Consider the following 26,664-nt stretch of genomic DNA (forward strand, 5'->3'; position numbering starts at 1 on the left):
TTCTGGCTTATCTCCAGCCTCAATGGAAACAAGAGGAAATTACTTTTCTGCAAAGCATCAGACAAGGCAAAATCCTTACCACGTTTTCCAGTGGCGCAGCAGGACATATACTGCGACTTAAGTGCTTTGCTGAAGGGGCCTAACACAGAACAGAAACAGTTCTCTTCTGGTTGCAATTCCCTTTAATGATCAGTCAGTAGGAGTAAGTGCCCTAAAACACCACACTGACAGATGACTGTTTGGTATGGTGACTGTTAGGTCGTGGTAAAATGTCTCCGTGCGACCGTCACTTGTAGTTTTGGTAGCGTGTACGGCTGTTTTGTCTATTGCCACTCATGTTTCGGCTGATGTTTTGGTCGAGTGATATGATGCATGGCACATAAGTCAATAAACTGTAATTAGGAACTGCAAAGAAAGAGATGAGAGATGTTATAATCATAACCACATGAAAGCGGTTTTAAACTGGTTTCGACATTCATTCTGTGAATGTCCACACCAGATATGGGTCCCTCCATTGAGGTCATTAAGAATTTTTAATGCAGTAAACACGCTGGTGTACTATGATGCTAAGAGATGGACCAAAAGCTTAAAAAATCTCCGTATGGTCAGTATGGAATTCCACGCTAAGGTCGGGAGGACAGAGGACTTGTTTGGGACTTACCTCTTCTGTCTAGCTAACTAGCTGGTGAATAATTAGATTATTGATCTAGTAATGATTTGTTGATTGTTAATATTAAAATCCAAGTTGGGCTTGAGGCCTTTTGATACTCCTTTCTTATCTCGTTTCTGAGTATCAGGGTCATATCACTCACGCTACACTTAATATAACTGAAATGCTGCATTTTCAAGCAGAGAAAGGTGAATTAACCTCCCAGGACCTGGCATCACATTTTGGGATGCCTGGACCAAAATACGTAATTTTTCTCTACAAGGTCCTGATATCCGCTTACGAGGACATTATACTGCCACTGTTCTATCAAAATTTAAAATGAATGTCCTCATATGTGGATCTCATTTTTCTCAGAAACAAAAATTTGGTAAAAAAATAAAAATCTAGTAATTCTTTGTTTTTAAATTCATCAGGTCCCAATCAACCCAAATAGCAAGGAAAAATTAAAAATGCATGCCATGAAAGAGTTCGGGTCTTAGGAGGTTAAATATAAAAACTCATTTAGTTGACCCACTAAGGAAGTTCTTTTGGGTCTTGTATTCCTTACAGTTGTATTCTCGCTCTCAGGAAAAAACATAAGGACTGACTGCACTGTGATACTTTGGATTTAAGAATTTCCTGGCTTAGTTTTGTCTGCTGCTTCTTTTCCTGTTATGGAGTTGGGATGTAGCCAGGGGAAATTCAAGTCTTCCATATCCACTTGCACACTTGTAGTTACGAAAAGACACAGACATCTGTACACTCAGCCACACAGATAAATAAATATACACCTGGCATTACCATGAAAACAAAGTTTTAAATTACTAACTAAGTAAAAATACTTTAATCATTTTGCAGAGTTTGTTTGGTCGATTCTGATATAAAGACACAGTCCTCTAGAGGAATGCCTGCCACATCCTGATCTACCACAGTCCAACCACCACCAATCAGACTTTCCTACCACAACTCGGAGCACTTCAAACTGTTACGCTGTTGACTGCGCTCAGTGCTGATCCATAAGAATGAAACAGAGCTACAAGGCCCAAAGATTGCTAATACATGACCTTCTAAGAGAGATAAGCTGAGAAAGCCTGCTCTATCTTCACCACACAGTGAGGGCTATAAAGGCTGAGCTCTAGCCTTGTTGTCTCATGTGCTTGAGGGTTCAGCTAAAGCAGCTCTTTGCAGCTCGAATTGTGTCTCTGCACTCCGTTTCGAAGAGATTCTGGCAGACAAGTAATTATGTGGTTAGCCTTGGCAAGTGGTGGGGGATAGTTGATTCTTGGTACAACTGAAGGACCAGAAGCCGAAGGCTCCGCTAGCCAGCTACAGTGATGCACTGTGTGGCAAACCGAAACCAGTCGGGAGCTACACTCCCTCTTTCCGAGAGGAAACTGTTTAAAGAGCCACACAGAGCCTCCTGTGTGCATGTGTGTGTGAATGCGATGCAGCGAGTACTTTTACTTAAGAGTGCAGGGATAGCCTAGGTTCACTGGGTTCAGACACACTATGAATCTAAAGACTGCTTTGTATGCATGTGTTGGGTGTTTGTATGTGTTCAGGGGATTAGATTTAAGAGTTCCAAACTCTAAAAAAGCACAAAGAAAAATCTGTCACTTACTGACCAAATCACTGGCCACTATCCTCCCTAAGCAGACACAAACATAATTTGGATTAACCCACAGACCTTTGCATTGTTGTTTGGGGCATTTATTGCCCTCCAACAAAATCAAGTCACTTAAAATACACTGAAAAACAACAGGAGATGACCCAAAGTGCTTCCCAGTAATCCACCATACAGAAGTATACAAGTGTACAAAAACATAGTGAACAGACTGCCAAAGTGCCAAAATGTGCAAACATTGCCTTTATCCACTATATTGTGGAGAGATTTAATGATTCTATTACCATGCAAAACAAATTCTAATAGAAAGTGACAGATCTAGCCTAATGCCTACTAGTACATACGGAAACCATATGGGCTTGTCATCACAGTAAAGACAGCTTCTGCTGCTCTAATCACTCCGACATAGCAGATGCACAGACTGAGGCATTATTGGCAAAATTAAAGCTTCTTCCCCCTTTTTCACATCGTGAAACAGCTGTCCAAAATTTGAGAGTGTAAGCTGGAGAGAAATAAGAGAACAAGGGAGAGTGGGAAAGAGAGAGAGGGAGTGCAATGAGAAAGGGAGCAATGGTCCAAAGTCATACCCCAGAGCGAGTCAGATAAGATACCCCAGAGCTGAGGATTAAGTTTTTGATCCAGATTTTAGTCTGGATTTGGAGCTTTTTCCGCAAGCTGGGTCCATCTGAAAGTCAGGGTTTGCTCAGCGATGTCATGTTGTTTATGTGCGTATTTGTAGGAAACAAAGCGACAGAAGAACGTGCTTACGGCTCATGGTCGCTTGGTATTCAGAGTACATCGCAGCCGGTGCCAACCACAGTAGAAGCAGTTAGCCAGTCCGGCAGTATCAATTTGTCAACATATCCCAGCAAAAATCCTCTGGGGCCCCTGGGAGCCAAAGCAGGGTATTGGTAAGAGCGTAGAGTGCCTGGGGTGACCCAGCAGGCACTAAATACACACAGCTGTACACTGATATGGAAAGCAGCAAAATATGCACATATCATTCACAATGACTACATACTAATTAGGGATGGGTACCGGTATCCGGTGCCATGATGGCACCGGTTCTGACATAAACGGTAGTAACCAGACCGAAAAGCAGCGCACATTTCGGTGCTTTATTTCGGTGCTTTTTTTTCCTGAGATGTCATACACTTTGAATTCTAGCCAATCATTTTACGTTTCCGAGGATAGTAGGCGGGTCCAGGTACGTACGTTCTTTTAGAGCTGAGCTACAGATTAAAAATGCCCAAGGCGAAGCGGTCAAAAGTCTGGCTGTACTTCACAGCAAAATATGCAAACTCAGCAGCCTGCAACAAGTGCTTTAAGCTGATACTGTGATACTGTCAAAGGAGGTAACACCTCAAATTCGATGAAACACCTGGCGACGCATAGCGTTTTTTTTAAAAGCCGAAAAATGCGCCGTATTTGATAGCTTGCTGCGAGACCTCACACCGAGCGTATCTACTGCGGGTGTGGTGCCTGTTATCGGACCCAGAGTTAGCAACAGCCCCCAAAAACCCGAAGAGGAGAGTCCTGGCCCCTAGCCCTGCCAGTGTAGCAGAAATGATGATGATGATGATGGCAGCAGCAGCCGTTCTTCTCTGCGTGAGTAGCTTAATGTTGTTCGTGTGTAATTTACGTTGAGTAGGCTAACCACGTTATTAAATTAATGCATGTAAGGTGAACTAGCAAACACCGCTGTAGTTACATGCAGCTGTCTTCTTGTTTGATGGCAGATACTCCCTTCACCCTGGCCAAAAAGGCTAAAATGACCAAAGAAAAAATCGAAAACAGTTAAACATGAGAGGTTTTTGGACAAAGTTTGTGTTTTTTCCATTGTTTAAGCACTGCTTCCAGCCAAGAGTGATACCATATATGCCCCATAGCTGCAGAAAAGGCTAACATTGTTATCTTTTTACAAAAAAAAAACAGCTGAACATGAGAGGTTTTTGGACCAATTTTGTGTTCTCCATTCTTTAAGCACCGGTTTGATCACCGTTTAAGCACCGGCACCGTTTCAAAAGTACCGGTTTGGCACCGGTATCGGATAAAACCTAAACGATACCCATCCCTAATACTAATTGTGACAAGTGTGTGGCAAATATACATATTCAGCCCCATTTACCGTATTTACTAGCATTACAACAAAAATATACACACAGCTGCAGCGTTATATTAACAGCTGCTATAGGAAAGGGTCAAAGACAGTGCATGGCACGCAGCCTGTGTCCTCTGAATCACGAGTCAGCTGGAGGCTGAGACGACATGCAGAGCATGACATGAACACACACACATAGACACACACAGACACACACGAACATATCAAGACAGGACTAACGCTTTCCCTGACCTCTGACGTTCAACGCTGCATCCACCTACCCACATACACCCTTAACGTGCGCATACTCAGGGGTATGATAAATTCACAAACTCTCATCCATTAAACATAATAAGGTGCAGGTTTTCTGTACATGATATATATAGTATGCAGCACACACTGACAGGCCTTACAAGTAACAAACAGTGAGATCTCGGGCATCTCTCTGACGCTTACCACACAGTGCATTTATAATTTACAGTGCATGTACTTTCTCTGGGATTTTCTTACTCTTCGTATTGGGCACGGAAAAAGATATAACTGAGGAATGCAGCGACCTATAACATGCTGTCGCTTTATTGTGTTGAAGAAACTGCAAAAAGCATTTTGTTCTCACATTTGTTGTGGAAAGCTAACTCACTCTTTGCATTTATGCAAATTACACAAATTAGGGTGGAATAACCTAACTCGGTTTCACTTTTTTGATGACTGCATTGCCATCAGGTGGGATAAACTGCACCTAAAAGACAGAAACCACTGCAGTGCACTGCATCTACCTGTAAGTCACGGCCACACACCTAATACTGCAACTTTTATTGGGTGAGATGTAAAAGCTACTTCCTTTCACAGTTGGTATTAAGGGCTATATATATTGGCTATAGAGAGCAAAACTACAACTGCCTTGGTTGTAAGCATACTTTTTAATGTTGTATTGGTGGACATCTAAGAGGATTACCTTACTTTTTTGAGCCAGCGAAAAGTGGCCACTCCAGAAACTGTAGTTTCTGTAGCACTTCCATTCATTTTTCAGCCCTGGAGGTCCTGTTCAAACTACAGCTTAATTTCAAGGTCCTCTTACCTACATATTCTGCTGCTTTTTGACAATATTAAGCAATCCTTATTAGCAGATGGTGCTTGGTATAATGGAAAATTTGAGCATTAAAATCTCCATGACCTAAATGAGCAGCCTCCATCTGCTGATAAGGAACATGCTAGAGGGGATCATGTGAAGTAGTAGCAGATAAAGTCTCACTTGTTGCTCTCGTCTTAAAATTGCCTGTGTCAAGGCAGCAGGGGGAAAAAAGTGGACTTAGACATCAAAGATCTGACAAAGATCCCAGAAAATGACATAATGCATTTGTGGACATGGACTACCATAAACACCAACAAAACACAAACAAGGATGATCAAAACCAGGATGGCAATTTACAAGGAATATTTGACATTTTTGGAAGATCTGCTTAGGAATTTTCTTGCTCTTGATTTATAAAAAGAAAAGATTAAGCAGACTGTATACTGGGAGAAACAGATAGCCAGGCTTTATTCAGAGGTAACAAAATCCTTCACTCATAAACATGCTATTATCTATTTAGCACATATGACAATTTTGAAATTTTTGGTTAAACAGGATTGTGCAGGAATAATTTCAGTTAAAGCAATGTAATACGCACAGAAGGTCTAGCAAAAAACACACAATAATTTAGAGAAGCTAATAATCCTGTTTATTAATCTCCCTCACTGCCACTGGACATAATGCCAGGGAAAATATAGTTCTATGCCTTTGATTGTTCTTTGTACCTTACAGCAACACACTCACATCAGGCAAATAGTTACCAACTCATTACACTCCTCCTCTATTGCTGTTAAATTGCAGTCATTTGTGTCTTTTAGGCAAATAGACTTGAGTGCTAAGCAAGCAGACATGCCCTGGCTGAATTATAATTGCCTTGACCAAATCTCTTTCTCAGCAGTTAAGAAAATTATATCTGCACAGTCTATATACCTCTGGAGCAAATGTGCACGCGCCTAATATGAATAAACACACCAACTTGGTCACACGCTGAAAATCATCCATCCAATGTATACGCCAGGATTGGTGTACTTCCTTTTAAGCCCCACAGAAGCTCTGCCCAGACCTCTAAAAAAAAAGAGGTATCATCTATACACCAATTAAACTGAGAATTGTCTAAAATTGTTCTTGTAGGCCTAGTTGCCACGGCAATTAAGCAAAGAAACTTGAGGACAAAGAAAAAAAAGAAGAAAATCTCAGGCTGGCTATTTGGAGGGGCACGCGAGAGGAAAAAAGAGCAGCATTGTTCTCTGTTTGAGCTCATACACACAAACACTAGCAGAGTGCTGACACCAATAAGCAGTCAATGATTTTCCTAATGGTTCTCCTCTATGGAAAGCCAATTCTCCTGAGGATGCTTAAAGCACTGAAAGCCATGTGTAAACTCTACTCCTGCTCAAACACACATATAAACACAAACACACGCAAGTCTATAACCTGCCTTGGCAAATTCTCAACCTCCCTTTAACTTCTCGTTTTCTCCTTTACAACAAAGTGCATGTGTATGGATTAACCTTTCCTCTCCCTTTCTTTTGATATGCAGGCATATCCAGTCTTTCACCTTTAGCAAACTCCCTGTAACGGCCATTGCAGGAAACACAGAGGCCGTTATACATACAGTATAACTCATGCACGTGAGCTCGGGTCTTGAGAGTGAAAAACATGCAACACTTGAGCTAATTGTTAAGTGCTATTGTGAAAAAATGACCAAGCTTCCCTGCTTACTGAAATAGAATCATGAATGCTTTATGTAGTATGTATCCAAAATGTGTTTGATATTACACTCGCACAATCGCACTTCCTAATTAATTTCTCTTCCTTTGCCCCCTGCTTCCTGCTCACACATATACATGCTTTTTTTTGCACAGTGTAATTTCTCTATACCTCTGAGGCCCTGTATCCAATGAAGTGGAACAGAAACTGGAAGTATAGCTGGAGACAGATGAGAAGGGTGAGCAGTGGAGAGCACAAAGTGAGGGAAAGTAAAAGCGAGAGGAAATGGGAATAAAATAAGTGGAACGAGAGCAATCGACAAGAAAGAGAATCTAGTGAAAGAGCAGGTCAACTCAGGCGGTGGCAGTGTGGAAGCGTCTACGGAGCGTTGCTGATGTGATGGCATGATGATGATGGTGTTGATGATTCACCGCTGGTAGGAAATCAGAGAGAAGAACGTATTATTATCACGCAGCTCAATTACACCGCAATTTCTCCCCGGCAGCGACAGCCTCTGCAGGGCTCCTCATTGAAGCTGATTTGGGAGGCCTGCGGCGTCTGGAGGACCAGAGAACGACTCAGCAGTGCGGTAAGACATCCCCACTTGAGAAGGGAGAAGAAGAGGAGGCAGGAGAGGACGCCCGGGGAGTGAAAGAGTGGTATGAAGAGACTGAGCGAGTATTTAAGGAGAATGGTAAAAATATGGGAGCGTCTGCGTCGAAATCTCATGAGCTCTGCACTTAAAAGTGTTCGGCAGAGTGGAAGCAGGCAGGAAGGACAGACAGGATCTAAATGCGCTGCTGATGGAGAAAACACCTGTTCAGTAATGGGTACCAGCTCTCCGGCTGTTCCCGGTGCTTCAATATGAATACTGAAGAGCAGCTATTCAGGTGGTGCTTTGTAATTTTATTTACTCCCAAAGTGTGTGTATGTTATGCATGAGCCAAGGGAGAAAGCAGAATGATGAAAACCTTTGTGTCCATGCAGTAGGGGTGTGTACGTCTGTGAGAGGCAGATTGCATGTGTGAGTGTTTTTTGTGATTCAGGACAGAGACCATTTTAATGATTTTATGCATTCTGCTGTTGCGTGCCTTTAGCACAGAAGGGACACTGAAGAGTGTGTGGGAGTGTGTATGCACATGTAGGCATTTTATGTAGGTGTTTGCATCTACTGGTGCATCCCTGCTGTCTTTAGTGTACCTGAGAATTTCCTGTACGGTGGCTACCCGACAGCAAGGGCAGCTTCAGCTGAACTGTTACAATTGACTTCATGGTGAGCGATTACTTAATATGACCTTGGCAATAAACTTACACCCAAACTGTCCCGCATAACATGTCATGATCACGATTATGATTTGTTCTTTCAAACATCGCTGCACTTTACGATTTTATCACAGGAGATAACCGCTTTATGTTAGTGTAATCTGACCACATTAATTTTAATCTAACATATCCTTAATGTATCTTTAATGCTGCTTTTATAAATATTTATTTGTAAGAGATTAATTAAACCACTCTGTGCAATCTAAATAATGTTCAAAATATTGTTGAATTAATACAACTAGGGCTTCAACCAAACATTTGACTATCCAGCAACTCCTTTGTGGATTTTAATTTTAAGTTTTAGTGTTACTTGTTCTTGTTCTTAATTACTACAGACTTTCATATCTAGATTTAACTCCTTTTCAAATGCCTTTAACTGTTTTTTAATCCCTCGGCTTTGTAATGACTGTTCTCCAATTTGTGACTAAATGTGACTCAGTTACCCCCATCAGACTATATTTTACTATTTTTCAACTATTTTTATTCTTGACTGCTTGATACAATCAACTTGATTTCCAACACAGCAGGTTTTCAGGTTTCAGCTCTGTTGAATGTATGACTCTACCTGCAACCTGCCACGGGCCAAAGCATAACTAGCTGGTCAATGCAGTTAAACGGGAAATGGTATTTACCTTAGGAGCTGTTGGAGACCAAACTCAAGCTTAAACTGGGACACTCATGAGGAGAGAAAAAACTAACACAAATAATAGTCCTAGTTTGTTTTTTGTTATGTTTATGATCTCGTGTTGATTTTATAGTTCTCCTCCTTCAAGTTTCTTAGTGTTTAACCATTCTGGCCATTCCACTTTTCTGTCTTCCTGCTTCAAAGTGTGCTGTTTGTTACTGTGTTTGGCATTTCCTGTTTTATTTTGTTAATCATAATACTTCCTGTCTTTGTCTCATTCATTTCTCTAATTCCCTAATTGTGTCCTAATTACTCTGGCTTGCTTAGCTTTGTGTTTCTTATCCTGTCGTTTGTGCCTTTGTTTGTCAAGCATTCAAGAGCAAAAAAAATTTTTAAAGCAAGAGAGAAAAATAAAAAAGACTGATTTGGGGTAGGAAGCACAGTGTTGTGGTGCACTATTGCCTCATAGCAAGAAGTCCTTGGTTTCCATCCATTTTGTGTGGAGTTTGCATGTTCTCCCAATGTCTGTGTGGATTCTTTGTGGGTGCTTGTGCTTTCTCCCACAGTCCAAAGACATGCAGGGGGTTAGATTAATTGGTAATTCTAAATTTAAAGGTCTGAAGGGTTATCTGTCTCTATTTGTGTCTTATCTGTCTCTGTCTCTGCCACAAATTAGCGATCTGCCTACAATATACCCTACCTTTGGCCCTACAACAGTTGGTATAGGCTCCAGCTCCCCCACAACTCCCCCACAAGTGGAAGAATACATGAATGGATACATATTATACTGATACTTATAGGTGAATTTAAATCATACTTTTGCATTATTTTGCAAATAATGTGATGTTGTTCTTTAATATTCACCTGCTTGCATTTTTATTATTTAAAGTAAACCAGGTAGGTGACTGCCCCATTGCATGCATGGAGCTTGCATGCTAGAATTTTATCCATGGTTAATACAAAGAAATATCCTAATGGAACAACTTATCAGTCAGAGTGAAGAAGTAAACCAGTGGAGTCACACCAAGTCAGTTGTGTTGAAACATCAAGCTGAGATTATTCTTTCAAACGTCTTCCTCAGTCTAATCCCAAATCAGAGCTCTTATTATATATTTACGGTTGATAAAACCTGCTGATCACTGTCTTGGCACCAGATTTCCACTAAATCTAAGATTTTACCAACAGAGAGAAAAATTACAGACCTGAACCCTGAAGGAGTGGAGACTATTTGGGCTCAGGTTAGTTTCCAGAAACGGTCTCCAACCACAGAAGTCTATGCCAGTGGGACTCAAGCTACACTAACAAGCCTTCAAACCAAGCCGGGTTCCCCAGAGGATTACGCTGGGATTTGAGTCGACATCGGATTTGTAGAAGGGATGAGATGTTCATCTTTTCTTTTTTCCATCCAACATTTCTTCTTCCAGCTTTCTTCTGTCTTACATATCTGTCTTTCTTTCTCTGCATGTCTCTATCTCTCTTTTCTTTCCCCTCTGACTTTCTCTCTTAATCACGCAGACAAGTCTTCTGGGCTGTTGGCATTCAGCTCCAGTTGTGAGAAGAAGAAAAAAAAGAGGAGGAAGAGGAATAAAAGCACTGCTGTCAGTTCTTCTTCTCTTGCTCTACGGGACTGGAAGGACAAAAGCTTTCCCTGACAGACCGGATAGCCCTATCTCTACCCAGCCATCATGTCTTTACCCTGTGTCTTCACCACACCGCCATGTGCTCTTTTCTCTTTCTGTCATCCTCCCTCCCTCTGTCTTACTACAATAACACAGTACATGGAGATTAGTGTATGGCATGTTGAGGAGGAAATAGCAAGGCGCTGGCTCATTGTCAGTGTCATGAGTACGTGTGGGCGTGATTACATGTTAATGTATTTGCATTTTGCATGTGGACTAGTGTGTTGCATGTTGCTGCAACGATTTAAGGGAAGTGGACAGTCTGTCTGTCATGTGCTTCCTCATTGACAAGACTGTCATCTTAAGTAAGATGTGACCATTAGGGTTAAAAGAGGAACAATCTCCATACTGTTTAATGAGCCACAGCAAAAGCTCATTCATGGTGAATGCTGCAGGGTATCCAACAGAGATGCTACATATGCAGTGTGCAGTGTCATCAAGGCCAAAACATCAGCAAGAAAAGAGACGTGAGTGCCAGTACAGAAAATCTGACCTGCAGTTTCTCATCATGTAAAATCTCCCTACTTGACAGCCTACACCAGGAGGAAAGCAAATCACTTGCTGTATGTTCCTTTAGAAAAAAGATAAAGATTACTGGAGTTTGTGTTTTAGCAGAAACCAGCTGCAGAGTTGCAGAAATGAGTTGTTAAATCAATCAAAAACTGAACTCAAACAGTTTGTGTGCACCGGTGGCAGAGATGATTTTTACATTAAAAAAAATAGTGGGTGATAATTTCTCACAGCGTTTAGTCTTTTAATGGCCAATTTTCTTCAAACTAAATGTAAAATAGGCTTTTTAACATCAAATCAGAAAGATTAAGATAGCGCTTATGACCTCAGTATGTCATCATCGAGTTTATTTTCTCAGACAGCATTGCTTCAGAGATGCTCACACCTGTTTTTATTAATCAGCAAATTGCCAATCAACCATGATCGTGTAAAAAAATTGGCAGAATATTTCTCAGTTACATCTAAGACTCTCAGAAGACTTTGTAATTTATTAACCATTAATAAATAAAAATCAACAGGACTCCGCTTGAGTTTTGCTAATCTCTGATTACTGTGCATGGCAATATGCATTACTTTTGTTTAACTGAGCTTCAAACATCTAGCTTTGTCAGACTGATATTTCTTATAAGAAAACGAGTTATATAAAAAAGTTTCGGGGACTTTAAATTCAGTTTTCTCAAAAAAAAAAATTTCTGAGTAGTGCTTTTGTTCATTGTTTTTTAAAAAACATTTTTACATATGTAATCTGAGTTTTTCAGTGGGTGGCACTCATCTCTTTACTGTTTACACAAAAAAGAAACGATCTTTTTAAAGGGATAACCCTGAAACTCCAAAACAGCAACATTTAAAAAAACAAAAACAAAACTGGCATAATAATCCCTCCATATGGCGAGGTTCTAGTCCAAACCAGTGTTTGTGCGTGTTTGTGTGCATTTATATTCAGCCTTTAAACTGCGTGTGCTAAATATTAACATGGATACCCGACTTAAGATAAATCTAATTTCACCCCCCCTCAAAGTTCGTCTCTCTGTCTCTCTGTCTCTCTCTCCCTCAAGGCTGTCTGCTAAGCCTCTTACCTTTGGGATTATTGGCAACGCTACGTATTTTATAGCTTTATTCATCTGGATGATGCGTTATTAATGTGTTGGGGAATGAAACCATCTGTAACGACAGGCAACGGATGATGGGAGGATGAAGGGCAGGGTGGGTGACGGAGGGGTGGGGTGGGGTATGTCACACTGACGCAGGAGAGTTGGCTGGTCTGAAGTTGTGGTGTGTAGTGATTTCTGTGTATGCAAATGTCGGGTTGACGCAGAGCTGTAATGAGTGATAATAGTGAGCTTTGTTTGAGTTGACGTGGCGGAAGCACGATGAACAGTAGTTATGAGCTTTGATTGTGCAGTTTTACAGATGAGGCAAACAAAGGCATCAAGCAGAGCACATCACACACAGAAACACATCCATATACAGAGTCTAATGTGTTGGCACATTACTCTGAGAGTACACTGAGTGACACCAAAACTGATTTTCTTTCAACTTTATCCCTTTCAAATTTATGGGAAAACCTGCATAAATGAGTGAACAAACATAACCAACACAACGGCAACTACACAGGACACAAAGACTCACAAAGTACTTTAGGACTGGAGAAAGCGTTTGTAGTTCAAATAGCTTTTGGAGGAAGTTCACACTTTTTGTGTGTGCACTGCAGGAAAAAGGAACTATCAGCAAAAGAACAACCTGATGGAGTGTACAGTAATACATATGGATTTAAGTGCGCTTGACCTGACGCAACATCAACAACTCCCATATTTTTTTAAAAAAAATGTAAAACTTAGCTGAGGTATTATAAAAACACTTGGGAAGCAGTTGTGTAAACAACAGATAGCTGGGTAGCACATGTAGAAATGGACTGACAGTAAATCCAGTTTATATTTAGCTTTCATGCAGCTGAGAAAATGCATGAGCTTGAATTGTTATAGTAAAAAAATTTTAAAAAAGACTTGATTATAAGGTTCAGAGAAATAATTAAAAAAATAAAAAGTGAATAAAATAAATAAATAAGAGGCAGGTTGTCCATAGTTTTGGACTTTCTAGGGCAAAAGCCAGGTCCCCTTTGTCACTGACTTCATGTCATTGCTGTAGTTGTAGTTATTACTATGCCACCCATTAGCTAACTAACTAATAAGTTGCAGATGCAAATGCAATATGAAAAAAAATATGAATGACAGGTATATAGTTCTTAGGGGTTTACCGCAGTTGGTGTTAACCCTCATGGACTCCCCAAAATTCAGCCCGATTTTGGAGTGACACGTTTGACAGTTTTTCAGTAAACGAGAGAATAACATTTAGATTCTCATTCCTCTTGTCCAGCAAAACAGCCATTAAGGAAAAAGCTGCGAAGCTTGTCTGATAAGCATCTGCCTTGTCATTACAGACTTTAACCTCATCAGTTCGATTTTTCATTAATTGTTGATTGAATAAAATGTCAGCGTCGTCATCTTGCATGGAGATCGACCATCATCTCCAACCAACAGAACAGAAGAAACATCATTCTTACTCTTAGATTTGAGAAAATGAAAATAAATAAAAGAAATGCACTTGCATAAATTTGTTGATCTATTAAACAATTATCAAAATTATTGCTGCTGATTCCGTTTTTTTTTTTGTAAACTATAGTAGAAACCTATCAGACAGTGAGTTAATTTCATGATGCTGTTATCCCTTTGAACTGTTAAATAATTAATTAATGGAAGACGCTTGATGCTCATCTCCTAAGCAAGAGTCAAGATGACTGACAGGACTGTGTGAGTCATTCTTCTCTGTGTTCTGCTCCTGATAAGTATGTTTCTCATGCTGTGACACCTGTTGAATAGTTAAATGGCTGTTCCTCCTTTGCACAATGTCAGTGGAGAAGAGGAAGACAAGGGAGCGAATGCTGCAAACTGATTACACTGAAAAAGCTTCCAATACATGCATAATGTGTGCTAGGAAGAGTGTTAAACAGGGAAATATCTGTGCTGTGGATTCTATGAAACTTTCAGTCTCCATGCTACAGAGCACATAATCAAAGTTTTAGGATGCCACACTGACACTGACATTTTTGCATTTTAGTAGGCTCAGCTTAGTGAAATAACATGACAGGGTTTTAAGAGTATTGCATTATGATAATGATAAAATGTTTTTTCCGTTGCTGGAAGAAGCACCGGTGTCACGTATACAAATTACACTTCAACATCAAAGTGTCTTGGGTTTTCGATGTGTCTCTTTCAAGTCTGAGGTGCACACTTCCTCCCTTAGATCTGAATATGTTCCCACCTCTCTCTGTGACTAAAGGCACTTAAAAAAAGAAACTCCCTGTATGTAAAAGCACAACCACAGTTGGATGCACTGACGGGCAGGCTGTGCTTTACTTTTGCCTCATTACAGGTTTAACAAAATAACACTTTATTGATGTAATGATTGAGACGTTTGAATTTTTAAATCACACAGTGCATCTTCATGGACTGTAATTATGTACGCTCAAAGGTCTGTTTAAAACAGAATAGCTCGCACTCTACAACGATTTACTTTAGGGGAGTGCCAATTTAACTGCCAATTACCACTGTGAAAATGGCTTTGACAGGATACAAAACCCAGCACTGACAGTGACTGGTGCATGAAGTAGCGCCGGGGCAAGTGATACCGCCAGGAAGGCAACGTGAGAAAGCACTGAATTTAAAAATGGAAGAAGGTGAACAAGCAGCTTTTATCACACAGCGAACAAAAGACTTTCAGGGAAGGACAAATGAATATTTCGGCCCTAAAATCATTATCAAAAACGTCACGCCATAAAATAGTAGACTTTTGTATTACTTCATAGTGATTTACAGTGCATGCCCGAAGTGTCACAGTCAAAAATCAAGTTTGCATGAATGACAACTAACAATTAAATCTGAATGAATGTAAACACAGCACACAGCCTAATCTTTAACTACCTCTGCAGACTTACTTGGGGGGAATTTAAGCCAACATTACTGTCAGTTAGGTGAGCGGCTGTATCTTAATCTATTATTTGTTTCACCGTGGTGTAAATCTGAGCTGCTCTTTCATGTTACACTTTTTAAAAAGCTTTTTATCATTATTTTCCAGTGTTTGCTAGCAAAAGGGGGCACAAGAAGCACAAGCAGTGGACATTTCTTGGGAAAAAAAACGAACATTTGCTCATAAATATAGACAACATTAGCACAAATGCAATCATTTATCCGGTCTGCTCTTTAAACTACAGCACTACATGTATATGTACATTCAAAAAGGGAAATTTGAAAACAAAAAAATGATGCACACTCTGTGTGTAGCTAAAAATTTCTAAGTGCATGTGGGTGTTTGTGGGGAACTGTTTCCCTGCACGCACACAACATTTTGGATGTTTGTTGAGCGTGCTGGTGTGTATGTGTGTCAGTGTGAGTCAGCACTGTGATCACGGACACAGTGTTGGTTGTGGTGGTGGTAGTTGGAGGATAGACGGTAGCAACAATGGATTTTAACAAAGCTCCTAAATATGACAAATCTAAGGTGTACATGTGAGGCGGTGTGCATGATGGCAAGATGAACGTTGGTCCCAGCATGACTAGAGAAAAAATGTTTCCATTTTAAACTTGATGATGTTAATTCTGACACTCTTTAAATCCATTTTAATGACAATAAAATATTTATATCCAAGCAAAGTGTGGCCAAGGATGTGAACACCTAGAGATAGAGCTCACAGGACAGCAATCGGAAGCTTCCTCCCAAATTTTTTTCACTAATTTGAGAGCAAAACTTGTGTTCTGCTCCGACTCAGAACTAACAAAGCCTTGTCAATCACAAACAATTCGATTAACATATCTGCTGTTTTTTGCTTCTTTGAAGAAATTGGATATACACCAAAGCCAAATGTGTCTCTGTGAGAAAAACTGTATTGAACATCTTTATATTACAATAAAATTTATAATAATTTGAGGTTAAGCACATCATATATCATCACCACACTGTGGAAACATGTTGAAAAAACAGTAAAAAGACATCTCCAGATGGTTTGTAATGCCATATTTGCTATTGGAAAGCATTAGGAAAACTCAGCACAATGGAAAAAGTGTACATCAGTGGTAATGTTACGTGTCTTACCATGACTAATGGGAAAACTCTTTACAACATGTGTGAGCTGGACACCCGCTGGGCACATGGGGATCATGATAGTATATGACTAGTGCAGCAGATGGAAAGAAACCGCTGACGACCAGATGTGAAGCCAGACTCTTTTCAGAGCTTTACTCAGTCTGCCGCTGAAGGTAGATTGGTTTAATTCTGGCACATTAACAGTTTTTCACATCTATCACCAGCACCGCCTTAATAAGCACCTATTAATAATAATCATGATACTTAATCTTGTAATAAACCGATGTCAGGCAAAACAAGAGAGACTAATTAATACGTGCAGAACTTTTTGGTCATGAATCTTTAACAGGTAGCCACAGCGTGCGTGAAATGACAAATTCAGAGCTGACATAATATCACTCGTGATTAAATCCAGTTATTTGTGAAGGAAAGCCGTGGTGTCTGTTGGACTAGAAAAGAAAATGTCTACACTCTCGAGCAGAATTTCCCTGAAGAGACACGACAGGAAACAACCACTAATGACAACTGTAGCTCCTGCCTGCTGGGATGACACATCCAAAGCTATGCATAATGTTTCCATCCAACACAAGTTATCACATAGAAATTCTTCTATTGTCATACTGTAGCTTGTGGCTCATTCTATTCTGGATCAAAGTGCTGCTATCCCCTCTCTCTGATGTGGTGACTCATATAGCATCAGTTAGCAGGCGCTTATGCATCAGCCTTAGGCTGGACAACTCCGCCATGCCAAGCCACATACACAAAACACACACACACAAACCAGCCACAAGGCGAAAAAAAAATGCAGCGATTAACCAGTGTATGTGGCCGAGAGCACCAGTTGAATTTATGAATCCGGGGGGGGCCACCAAAGTGGAGAGAGCAAGCAGAAATCCGACAGGCATGGAGCAAGTGCGCTCATAGGCTGTACTGACTGGATACAGGCTGACTGTATGTGCTTTAACAGTCATATACATCTGGCAGATTGTTTTTAAAGCAGCGAGAAAAAAAAATGTCTTGACACCCAACTGTTACTCTTATGTCATACATGTACAACACATTAATATAGATATAAAACCATAAAGCATTAGAAGATAAATTCACTAAGAAGGACCACTGTCTACACAGGAGTAATGCAGGGATATTTCATTAGAGGATTCTCTGTCAAAAAATAGAATACTGACTCAAATATAACCTTGCTTTGGCGTGACTTTGTATTGCGGAGATGCCGGCAGGTGGAACTCAGTGTCCCACCACATGAAGCGAGTGAATCACTAGAAAATCTGCGGAGGAGACAGATGATACAGTGCATGGCTCTGAGAGACTGGCTGTCGCACAGTGTATCAAACTACATCAAAGCCTGTTATCTACTGGTTGCATGGTGGATGAGGAGTGGGCTACACATGAATGACTGGCAGCTTTATGAAGGGAAACTACTGCACACTTGCCAGGAACAACGGTGTCCAACTTTTTCAGGGCAACCTGACAACAACCCCAGTCAGAAGCTCGGTTTTCGAGAATGTAATCTGATACATCAGGTTGTGAAAATTAATCAAACGATGTGTGGAAGGACTGTGTAAAAAAAAAAAAAAAAAAAGGAAAAAAAAGAGGAACCGTTCGGTGTGTTAGCCTCTGGCAAAAAATGTCATTTTGTGGAACCTGCAAATAAATATTTGGATTTCTAGAAGCCAGTTTTTTTTAAAGATTTTCAAAGAGTCAAACGCGAAATTAGATTCTCTAAATGATTGTAAATGGGTACACTCCCACAGGCAATAACTTAACTTGATTTAGTATTATTGATTTATTCATATTGTTTTCAAGATGTTCATTATGCTGGTCTGGGAGTTTGTTTCGGCTCCACGTCTGTCTTGTGCTTTGTGATTCACGCTGCCACTACCAATAAAACTGTTCCTGTTTTCACAAACAAGCTCTCTGTACACTCCAAAACTACTTTGCAAATTAGGTTATGTTTCTATTTGGCCTGCTGAGACAGTGCTGCTGAGCCATGCAGCAACTGTAGTTGACTTGAAATACCAAACAGAGCATGACAGGTATAGGCTACAACCTCAGCCACTGACTCTGCTATTAAAACAGCCTTATTTAGAGAAGGATTTACCCCTCTGTGCTATTATTCCACACTGGAGAGAGCAGCGTGTGTGCGGGCTGACTCCAGATTTCATACTCAGCTTTGACATTTCAAACTGAAGTCTGGGCACGAGTGCGTTCATTTAAACGGACGTTCAAACGGTGCAGTGTGGCTCCAGACCAAAGCGAGCATCCAGCCGAGGATACCAGTCTCCCAGCACTGGTAGAGTAAAAAAAAGGGCTCGCTTTGCATCTGACATCCTATCATTTCCTTGCGAGACAGCCTTTGCTCTACTGACAACAATTCAAACACTCATTTGGGCCCTGCCGTGTGCGTGGAGATGTTTGACCTGCCTGCCAACCCCATTCATCCCCGGCGAGACAGTCTTTTTTTCGCGGGGGATACGATATGAATACATCGGCAGCGCCTCTGTCTTACCGGCTGCTGTGTGTGGCGAGACCCCCCTCTCCCAGGCGGAGGGAGATGCTGCCGCTGCTTGTCCCCGTGCTGGAAATAGTGGCTGCCAGCGGCTTTGTTGCCCGCGACCCGGTCCCTCTTCTCCCGCACGTTTGACCCTCCGTTTTCTCTTTCTTCCCCGGAGTCGAGGGTGCTGAAGTTCCACACAATCAGCGTCTGCACCAGCAGCACCGTGAGAGCAGCTATGAGCGCGGACCGCGACCGTCGGGCCAGCCTGCGAGCACACAAGCCGCCGACCATCTTCGCACCGGGCTGCACGGAGCTGGAGGACCGTCTGAGGCTCTGCGCAGCGCGACGGGAGGAAAGAGTGGAAGTAGAGGGAGGACGAGGAGGAGGAGGAGGTGGCGGTCGTGGTGGAGAAGGAGGGAGGGAGTCTCGGTTTTACGGCGGCTGAGGCGAGGAGAAGCGTCGAGAAGGAGACACAGGGCCACCGTGTGGTGAAACTCGGTGACTTTCCAGCAGCAGAGGATGCTCCCGGCATCTGTACGGCTGTCTCTGCTGTTCACTCTCCGTGAGAGGAACTGAAGTCTCATTTTTCATCTTTTAAAGGAATTCAGGTAATGACCAAATAGCTACCTGCTAATGTTTGAAATTGCCGATGTCATTATCATTAAAAGGCAGAAAACAGCCGTATTAGTAAGCCTTAAAGGGGTTCTTGTCAGACACGGGCAGCTTTTATCTAATGCACCCCAGTGGAATTTTTTAGGGCCTTTCTGGGTTTTAGAAAGATTATCTCCTTTGCACTACATTTGCTGCAGCCCAGCTGGGATCCAATAGGAAAATTACATTTGTCCTCCCCCATGTGCTACAGCTGAATAATGAAGCTGGTGATTTGCCCCCAGTCCAAAATGAAAGATAATTTTCATTATGGGGGCTGGTCATCTGGTCAACTGTCCTTTTAACCAATAGACCCACCTGCTGTTCACACTAATCTTTCACCCAGTAAGATCTGGAAGAGTGCTGGAGATGGTGGCTGCCCCCAGAACAAAATGTACAGTTTGGACTTTATGACGATATTAGAAATTCATAAAGTCTAGCACAGATTTATGCTTTTAGTACTGGCTGTGTGATTATGTCCACACAGCCACGTTTTGTTTTTGTTTTTTTTATTGTTACTGTGTGGAAGAGAAGTGCTCATTGACTGGTTACTGTAGCACACCTTCTGCCATGGATTTAATGAGTCTCTCGCTCTCTCTAACGTTCTTCCTTCATACCAGCAACATAATTAAGATTTCAGAATAGACTGAGAGCAGGATTCACCATCTTACCAAGGCTTTTCTAACCCTTTGATAGATTCAAGATGAAACTACAGGGAGTGCAGAATTATTAGGCAAGTTGTATTTTTGAGGAATAATTTTATTATTGAACAACAACCATGTTCTCAATGAACCCAAAAAACTCATTAATATCAAAGCTGAATGTTTTTGGAAGTAGTTTTTAGTTTGTTTTTAGTTTTAGCTATTTTAGGGGGATATCTGTGTGTGCAGGTGACTATTACTGTGCATAATTATTAGGCAACTTAACAAAAAACAAATATATACCCATTTCAATTATTTATTTTTACCAGTGAAACCAATATAACATCTCCACATTCACAAATATACATTTCTGACATTCAAAGACAAAACAAAAACAAATCAGCGACCAATATAGCCACCTTTCTTTGCAAGGACACTCAAAAGCCTGCCATCCATGGATTCTGTCAGTGTTTTGATCTGTTCACCATCAACATTGCGTGCAGCAGCAACCACATCCTCCCAGACACTGTTCAGAGAGGTGTACTGTTTTCCCTCCTTGTAAATCTCACATTTGATGATGGACCACAGGTTCTCAATGGGGTTCAGATCAGGTGAACAAGGTGGCCATGTCATTAGTTTTTCTTCTTTTATACCCTTTCTTGCCAGCCACGCTGTGGAGTACTTGGACGCGTGTGATGGAGCATTGTCCTGCATGAAAATCATGTTTTTCATGAAGGATGCAGACTTCTTCCTGTACCACTGCTTGAAGAAGGTGTCTTCCAGAAACTGGCAGTAGGACTGGGAGTTGAGCTTGACTCCATCCTCAACCCGAAAAGGCCCCACAAGCTCATCTTTGATGATACCAGCCCAAACCAGTACTCCACCTCCACCTTGCTGGCGTCTGAGTCGGACTGGAGCTCTCTGCCCTTTACCAATCCAGCCACGGGCTCATCCATCTGGCCCATCAAGACTCACTCTCATTTCATCAGTCCATAAAACCTTAGAAAAACCAGTCTTGACGTTTCAGCTTGTGTGTCTTGTTCAGTGGTGGTCGTCTTTCAGCCTTTCTTACCTTGGCCATGTCTCTGAGTATTGCACACCTTGTGCTTTTGGGCACTCCAGTGATGTTGCAGCTCTGAAATATGGCCAAACTGGTGGCAAGTGGCATCTTGGCAGCTGCACGCTTGACTTTTCTCAGTTCATGGGCAGTTATTTTGCGCCTTGGTTTTTCCACACGCTTCTTGCGACCCTGTTGACTATTTTGAATGAAACGCCTGATTGTTCGATGATCACGCTTCAGAAGCTTTGCAATTTTGAGACTGCTGCATCCCTCTGCAAGATATCTCACTATTTTTTACTTTTCTGTGCCTGTCAAGTCCTTCTTTTGACCCATTTTGCCAAAGGAAAGGAAGTTGCCTAATAATTATGCACACCTGATATAGGGTGTTGATGTCATTAGACCACACCGCTTCTCATTACAGAGATGCACATCACCTAATATGCTTAATTGGTAGTAGGCTTTCGAGCCTATACAGCTTGGAGTAAGACAACATGCATGAAGAGGATGATGTGGACAAAATACTCATTTGCCTAATAATTCTGCACTCCCTGTATTTTCCCATCCTTCAATTCATTGGTAGTTTCTTTTATTTTGACTTGTACAGTATTTCTGAGGAAGCCTCTCTTTGGCCTCTCTCTCTGTCTTGCACTTTCTTTCTCTCTTCTAAAACGCTCCATGGTTCCCAGGTTTTTTTTATAAATGACAGAAAGAAAGTAATAATATCTCCTCCAACAGGCCTTTTTATATACAGCAGGCATTTTGACTTGCCATTGTAGAAAAAGCGTAGGTGTTGCTAAAAACACTAAAAATGGCTCAGATCTATTCAAGTGTTCCAGTAAGTCACAACAGTGACCCAGCATGAAGAATACCAGGAGCCTGGAACTGAGGAAGCTGAATAGAATTCAGTCATCAATAATTTTATTCTTTTACAGCTGTGCTTTCCCTGCTGTGACATGTCAAAATGACTTATGTGAAAAATGCCTGTGTTTGGAGAGTGGAGCTGTCCTAACAATCAGCAGGTGGCGAATATTCATGCAAATGGCACCAGTTTGTTATTATTATTATCTTAAATTTACATGCAGCTTATTGCGTTTAACATCTCACTCATGAGAAAAAAACAGAAACCACTAGAGACAACCAAACTGAAAGTGAAAGCACTCAAAGCTTTTAAAACAGCAAAATTAGCAAACATTTTAAACTTTTTTTTGTTTTTTTGTTATCGGATCAGATTTGACTGATTATTATTTTTTTACACAGTTTTTTTTTTTTAATGTTCACATAACTATTAAATTATAAGTCAAGTTTTAGACAATGCTGCTACATAACTACACAAAACGTTTCTGTTATTGTTCCAGAATGGCTTCAGAATTAGGAGAATTTAAATACATTTCAAAACAACTAGAAGTGACATTGAAATGCTCAAATGATTAGCATTTTCACAAAGAAGGACATATCTTTAATGGCTTTATAGTTTAGCTTTACCCCTCTGGCTCTCTTCCACAGCATGTCTTTTATCCTGTCTTCCGTCTCTCTCCCCAACCGGTTGCAGCAGATGGCCCCGCCCCTCCCTGAGCCTGGTTCTGCCGGAGGTTTCTTCCTGTTAAAAGGAAGTTTTTCCTTCCCACTGTTGCCAAAGTGCTTGCTCATAGGGGGTCATATGATTGTTGTGTTTTTCTCTGTATGTATCATTGTAGGGTCTACCTTACAATATAAAGCGCCTTGAGGCTAGTGTTGTTGTGATTTGGTGCTGGTTAAATAAAACTGAATTGAATTGAATTGAATTAACATGTGATACAGCTAGTTAGGTAAAGTATTATGATGGGTTAATATGAAGAAAGGAAATCTTGCCATTTGAGTTCCAGTGACTACGCCACAGTGTCACTGATTCTCTAGCAACTGTGTTTGTGTTTATTTCACTCCAGTGACACACTTATTCAGTAATTTCATAGCCTAATTTCAAAAAGTTCTCCTCAGACTGGTGACTCATCTTGGATAGGTCACTTAATCACTCGCATAAAACCATTTCTTAAGACGTACGTACACCTTAGAAATGAATCCGTGAAAAAATCCAAACCAGAAAAAATCCAAACTGACGAGTAACCAGAAGCCTGCATCAAACTGCACCTCCTGTTACTAATTACCATTTACATACAGACTAAGAAAAAAGAAAGAGAATCTGGCACTGATGATGTCATTCACACTTAAAAGGAGATTCGCTCGCTGAGAGTTTGTGTAGGAAGCTTCACAAATAACTCTCATGTCCCACTCTGAGGAGCGAATATTTTTATACCAATCAAACTTTCAGTTGAACTCTTCGGAGTGATTCAGAGATGGGTGTTAAATACGCTTCCTGAGCTCTACTGGCTCTTCTATCTCTGAGTAACAGAGATAGAAAGCTTCTCTTGTAGATACACAGCCCGATACTTCACCTACACCTACACCTGCAGTTTGGTTATGCTCCGTTTCTACAGTAGGATTACATTCACGCTACCACGGTTAAGACCTGGTCCTGTTATAGAATAAATGCAATATATCACTAAAAGCAGTTACAAACCTTCACCTATGAGTCAATAAAATAAAAAAATAACAAAAGTAGGGCTGAGTACTGTGTAACAGGGTGCAAAAACTTAAAGCCGAATCCAAACTAATCTTGAAATCAAGTTCATTGAGTGTTGAATTTCAGCAGTGGCCTACCCACTGGGCTCAGTGGGCTCAGTAGGAAGTGCTACCACACTCAGTAAATGTGCTCAGTCAATCAGCCAATCACAGGGAGATGAATGTATCAGGGCTTCATTACACCATCCAACATGGATTACAGCACACCTATGGGCGGCCACTCACTTTAACACATCCAAACTGTTTTAGATTTTACATTTTCTGTTGGTTCTTTTGGGTCAAACCCAGGAAATGCAAATTCTGATACTTCCTAGTTTAATTGACACACAGCCATTGAATTTCCTTTGTTTACACGAACAGACCTTTCATTAAAAATTATCATTCTCCTTTAGAAGTTATTAGACATATGGTCTATATATATAATATATGCATATTTCTTTGTTTTGCATATTTATTTTATATTAGAACATTTATGTGCACTTCCTGCCTGCATTACAATAAATTCCTTGCTGTGCCCTAAATCATTTAAGGGATGAGAATAGTTTTAACATGTTATATATGTAAAGATATTATGTAACATTTTTAAATTATATGCAGAATGTACTCTCAGATTATTTCATTAAATCCACTGAAGACTGTAATTTACGTGGGTGACTGTATACTGGCCCCAGCATTGCAAACTGACCATGAGATGAAGCTGCAGTCCATCCACCAGTGGTGACTCAGAATACAAGGCTCTCTCTGTAGGTTAGTTTACTATTGAGAGAAGAAGAGGACAATCCCTTCAATTTTCCACTAGATGTTTAGCCTTGAGTTTCCCTGTGGCTGTGATATACATCTCTTTAAGAGAAGAGTTCTGAAAAATTCACATTTCCCAGTCAGATGTTTTATGATAAAGGTGCCTGGCTATCTCACATAATTATGATTATGATTAGCCTTCATATTCCTACCTGTTCTTGCCTTAACTGACTAATTTTGAGCATTAAGGGAGAGTGAAAAAAACTAGAGAACACAGTTAAGTTATATCTAACAGTTATATCTAAAGTTATATCTAACATTAGCAAACATTTACACAGACTTATTTCTATACTTTTTTTCCAACTCTAATAAAAAGAAAATCTAGCATATTTGGGGGCTACTTTCAGGTACTTGCCACAAGGGCTGACCACAGAAGGTAGCTCTGCATGTTTGAATTGGCAGACTTCTTCTACTAGATCCTCTTCCAAAATATTCCTAAGGGCAGATTTTTGTCTCTGGCTGGAATTGAACCAACAACCTTAAATGCCCTAACAACTACACCATGGGAGGCATCCCTCTAATTTCAGCTTATTTTAGCCATGGTGCGGTCAAATACTTGATTGTGTTTATTAGCAAGTCACTAATTTTGTCTTGTTTTTTGCTCTAAAAGCAACACCTTTTACATAGCATACAGCTGTTTGATCCACTCACACACTGATTATTAAACTTATATTTGATTAGACACATCACAAGAATGAGTGATGAGGAAAGTAAAACCCTCACAGTGTTGTGGCTTACAACTGCGACATCGTGATCAACAATTACTATTGATCCAACATACAGAGCCTGTTGATGTTAAAGCTCAAGCAACCATACCATTAGTTTGTCTAATCACTCAAAATGAACAGCTCTATTTGACGTAACGGTTCCAGTTTCATCTGTCTTACATTCAAGCATAAACTGAAGCTTTTAATGCAAGCTGCTGGGCTATGCGGGGAGTATTTTTCAAGACATAACACACCAGGGACAGTTACATCAGACCCTGAGAATTGGTAAATGAAAAAAATAGCCTGCTGCCTACTTGAAGCATTTATCATGTTTACTCTGTGGTGTTGAATAAGTGATTGAGCTTTAGGCGACTAAAGAAAAATGAGGATGACTATTAAAAACATTTCAAAAGGCAAATTTAAAATGGTTTACTGTCTGGAGAGTTAAAAAAAATTGTGTCAAAACATTATGACTACCAAAACCTACTGTGCTATATATCAAAACAGTCCAGGCCCACTTAGGCATGGGCTGTTTGAGACCTCTAAATGTGTCCTGTATTATTAAGGATCTACTTTAACAGCAGTTCCATTATGTCCTGTAAGCTGGGAGTATGAGCTACCGTGGACTCCAGCATCCCCCAACACCCCATCACTTGTTTGTGGTGCCTACCTACTTGAACCACTGTTAGTAGGCTCTTATCCCTGGTGCCTGGGAGCACCCCACAAGCCTTGCAGTTTGGCTCCAACCCAATCTTGTGGCTCATGTCAAACTTACTTAGACCTTTACACCTTCCCATTTGTCCACTTCCAAGAAGTTGCACATGAGATCCAATTCCTCGGTTGCACGAGGGCTCTCGAGGTAGAGTGGGTTGCCAAATTATTTGAAGGTCAGTGGTTTGATCCCCACCTCCTCTTTTTGATGTTTTAAGGTATCCTTGGGCAAGATACTGAACTCCAGATTGCCCCCCTATGCCGCTATTGGTGTGTATGCATGTAAAATAGCTTTGAGTGGTCAGGAAGCCTTGAAAAGAGATATTTAAATGCTCTTTTCAAGGCTTTAGTGTTGATTTTCAATACTATGTTGAATGCATATTGAAAGAATAACTTTTCCCAGCTGGAACAAGATTTTCCAGCATTTCCATGGCTGTGTCCTACAACACTCAATGTGCCCAATATTGAAGGAATCCACTAATTATCAGACTATCCTCCGCACTAAAGAAAAATGACACAAAACTGTATCCAGTTATATTCAT

The 26,664-nt window shown here is 40.7% G+C and overlaps 1 protein-coding gene and 1 long non-coding RNA gene across 2 annotated transcripts in view; one reads left to right on the top strand and one right to left on the bottom strand.

The window, feature by feature from the left end:
• xylt1 (xylosyltransferase I) overlaps positions 1-19,324 on the bottom strand; it is a 79,481-nt gene extending 60,157 nt beyond the window's left edge. The window contains exon 1 of the mRNA XM_084930506.1: positions 18,954-19,324. Within this exon, the coding sequence (XP_084786632.1) occupies positions 18,954-19,232 (279 nt within the window). The 5' untranslated portion in view covers positions 19,233-19,324. The remainder of the gene's footprint in view (positions 1-18,953) is intronic.
• A 140-nt stretch (positions 19,325-19,464) lies between these two features.
• Positions 19,465-26,664, top strand: part of LOC146384994 (uncharacterized) — a 51,823-nt gene continuing 44,623 nt past the window's right edge. Inside the window, exon 1 of the long non-coding RNA XR_014800447.1 lies at positions 19,465-19,549. This is a non-coding gene — a long non-coding RNA (uncharacterized LOC146384994). The remainder of the gene's footprint in view (positions 19,550-26,664) is intronic.

The sequence above is a fragment of the Perissodus microlepis genome, chromosome 6, assembly GCF_051167445.1.
Source record: "Perissodus microlepis isolate ML-2025 ecotype Zambia chromosome 6, ASM5116744v1, whole genome shotgun sequence".
Classification (NCBI taxonomy): Eukaryota; Metazoa; Chordata; class Actinopteri; order Cichliformes; family Cichlidae; genus Perissodus; species Perissodus microlepis.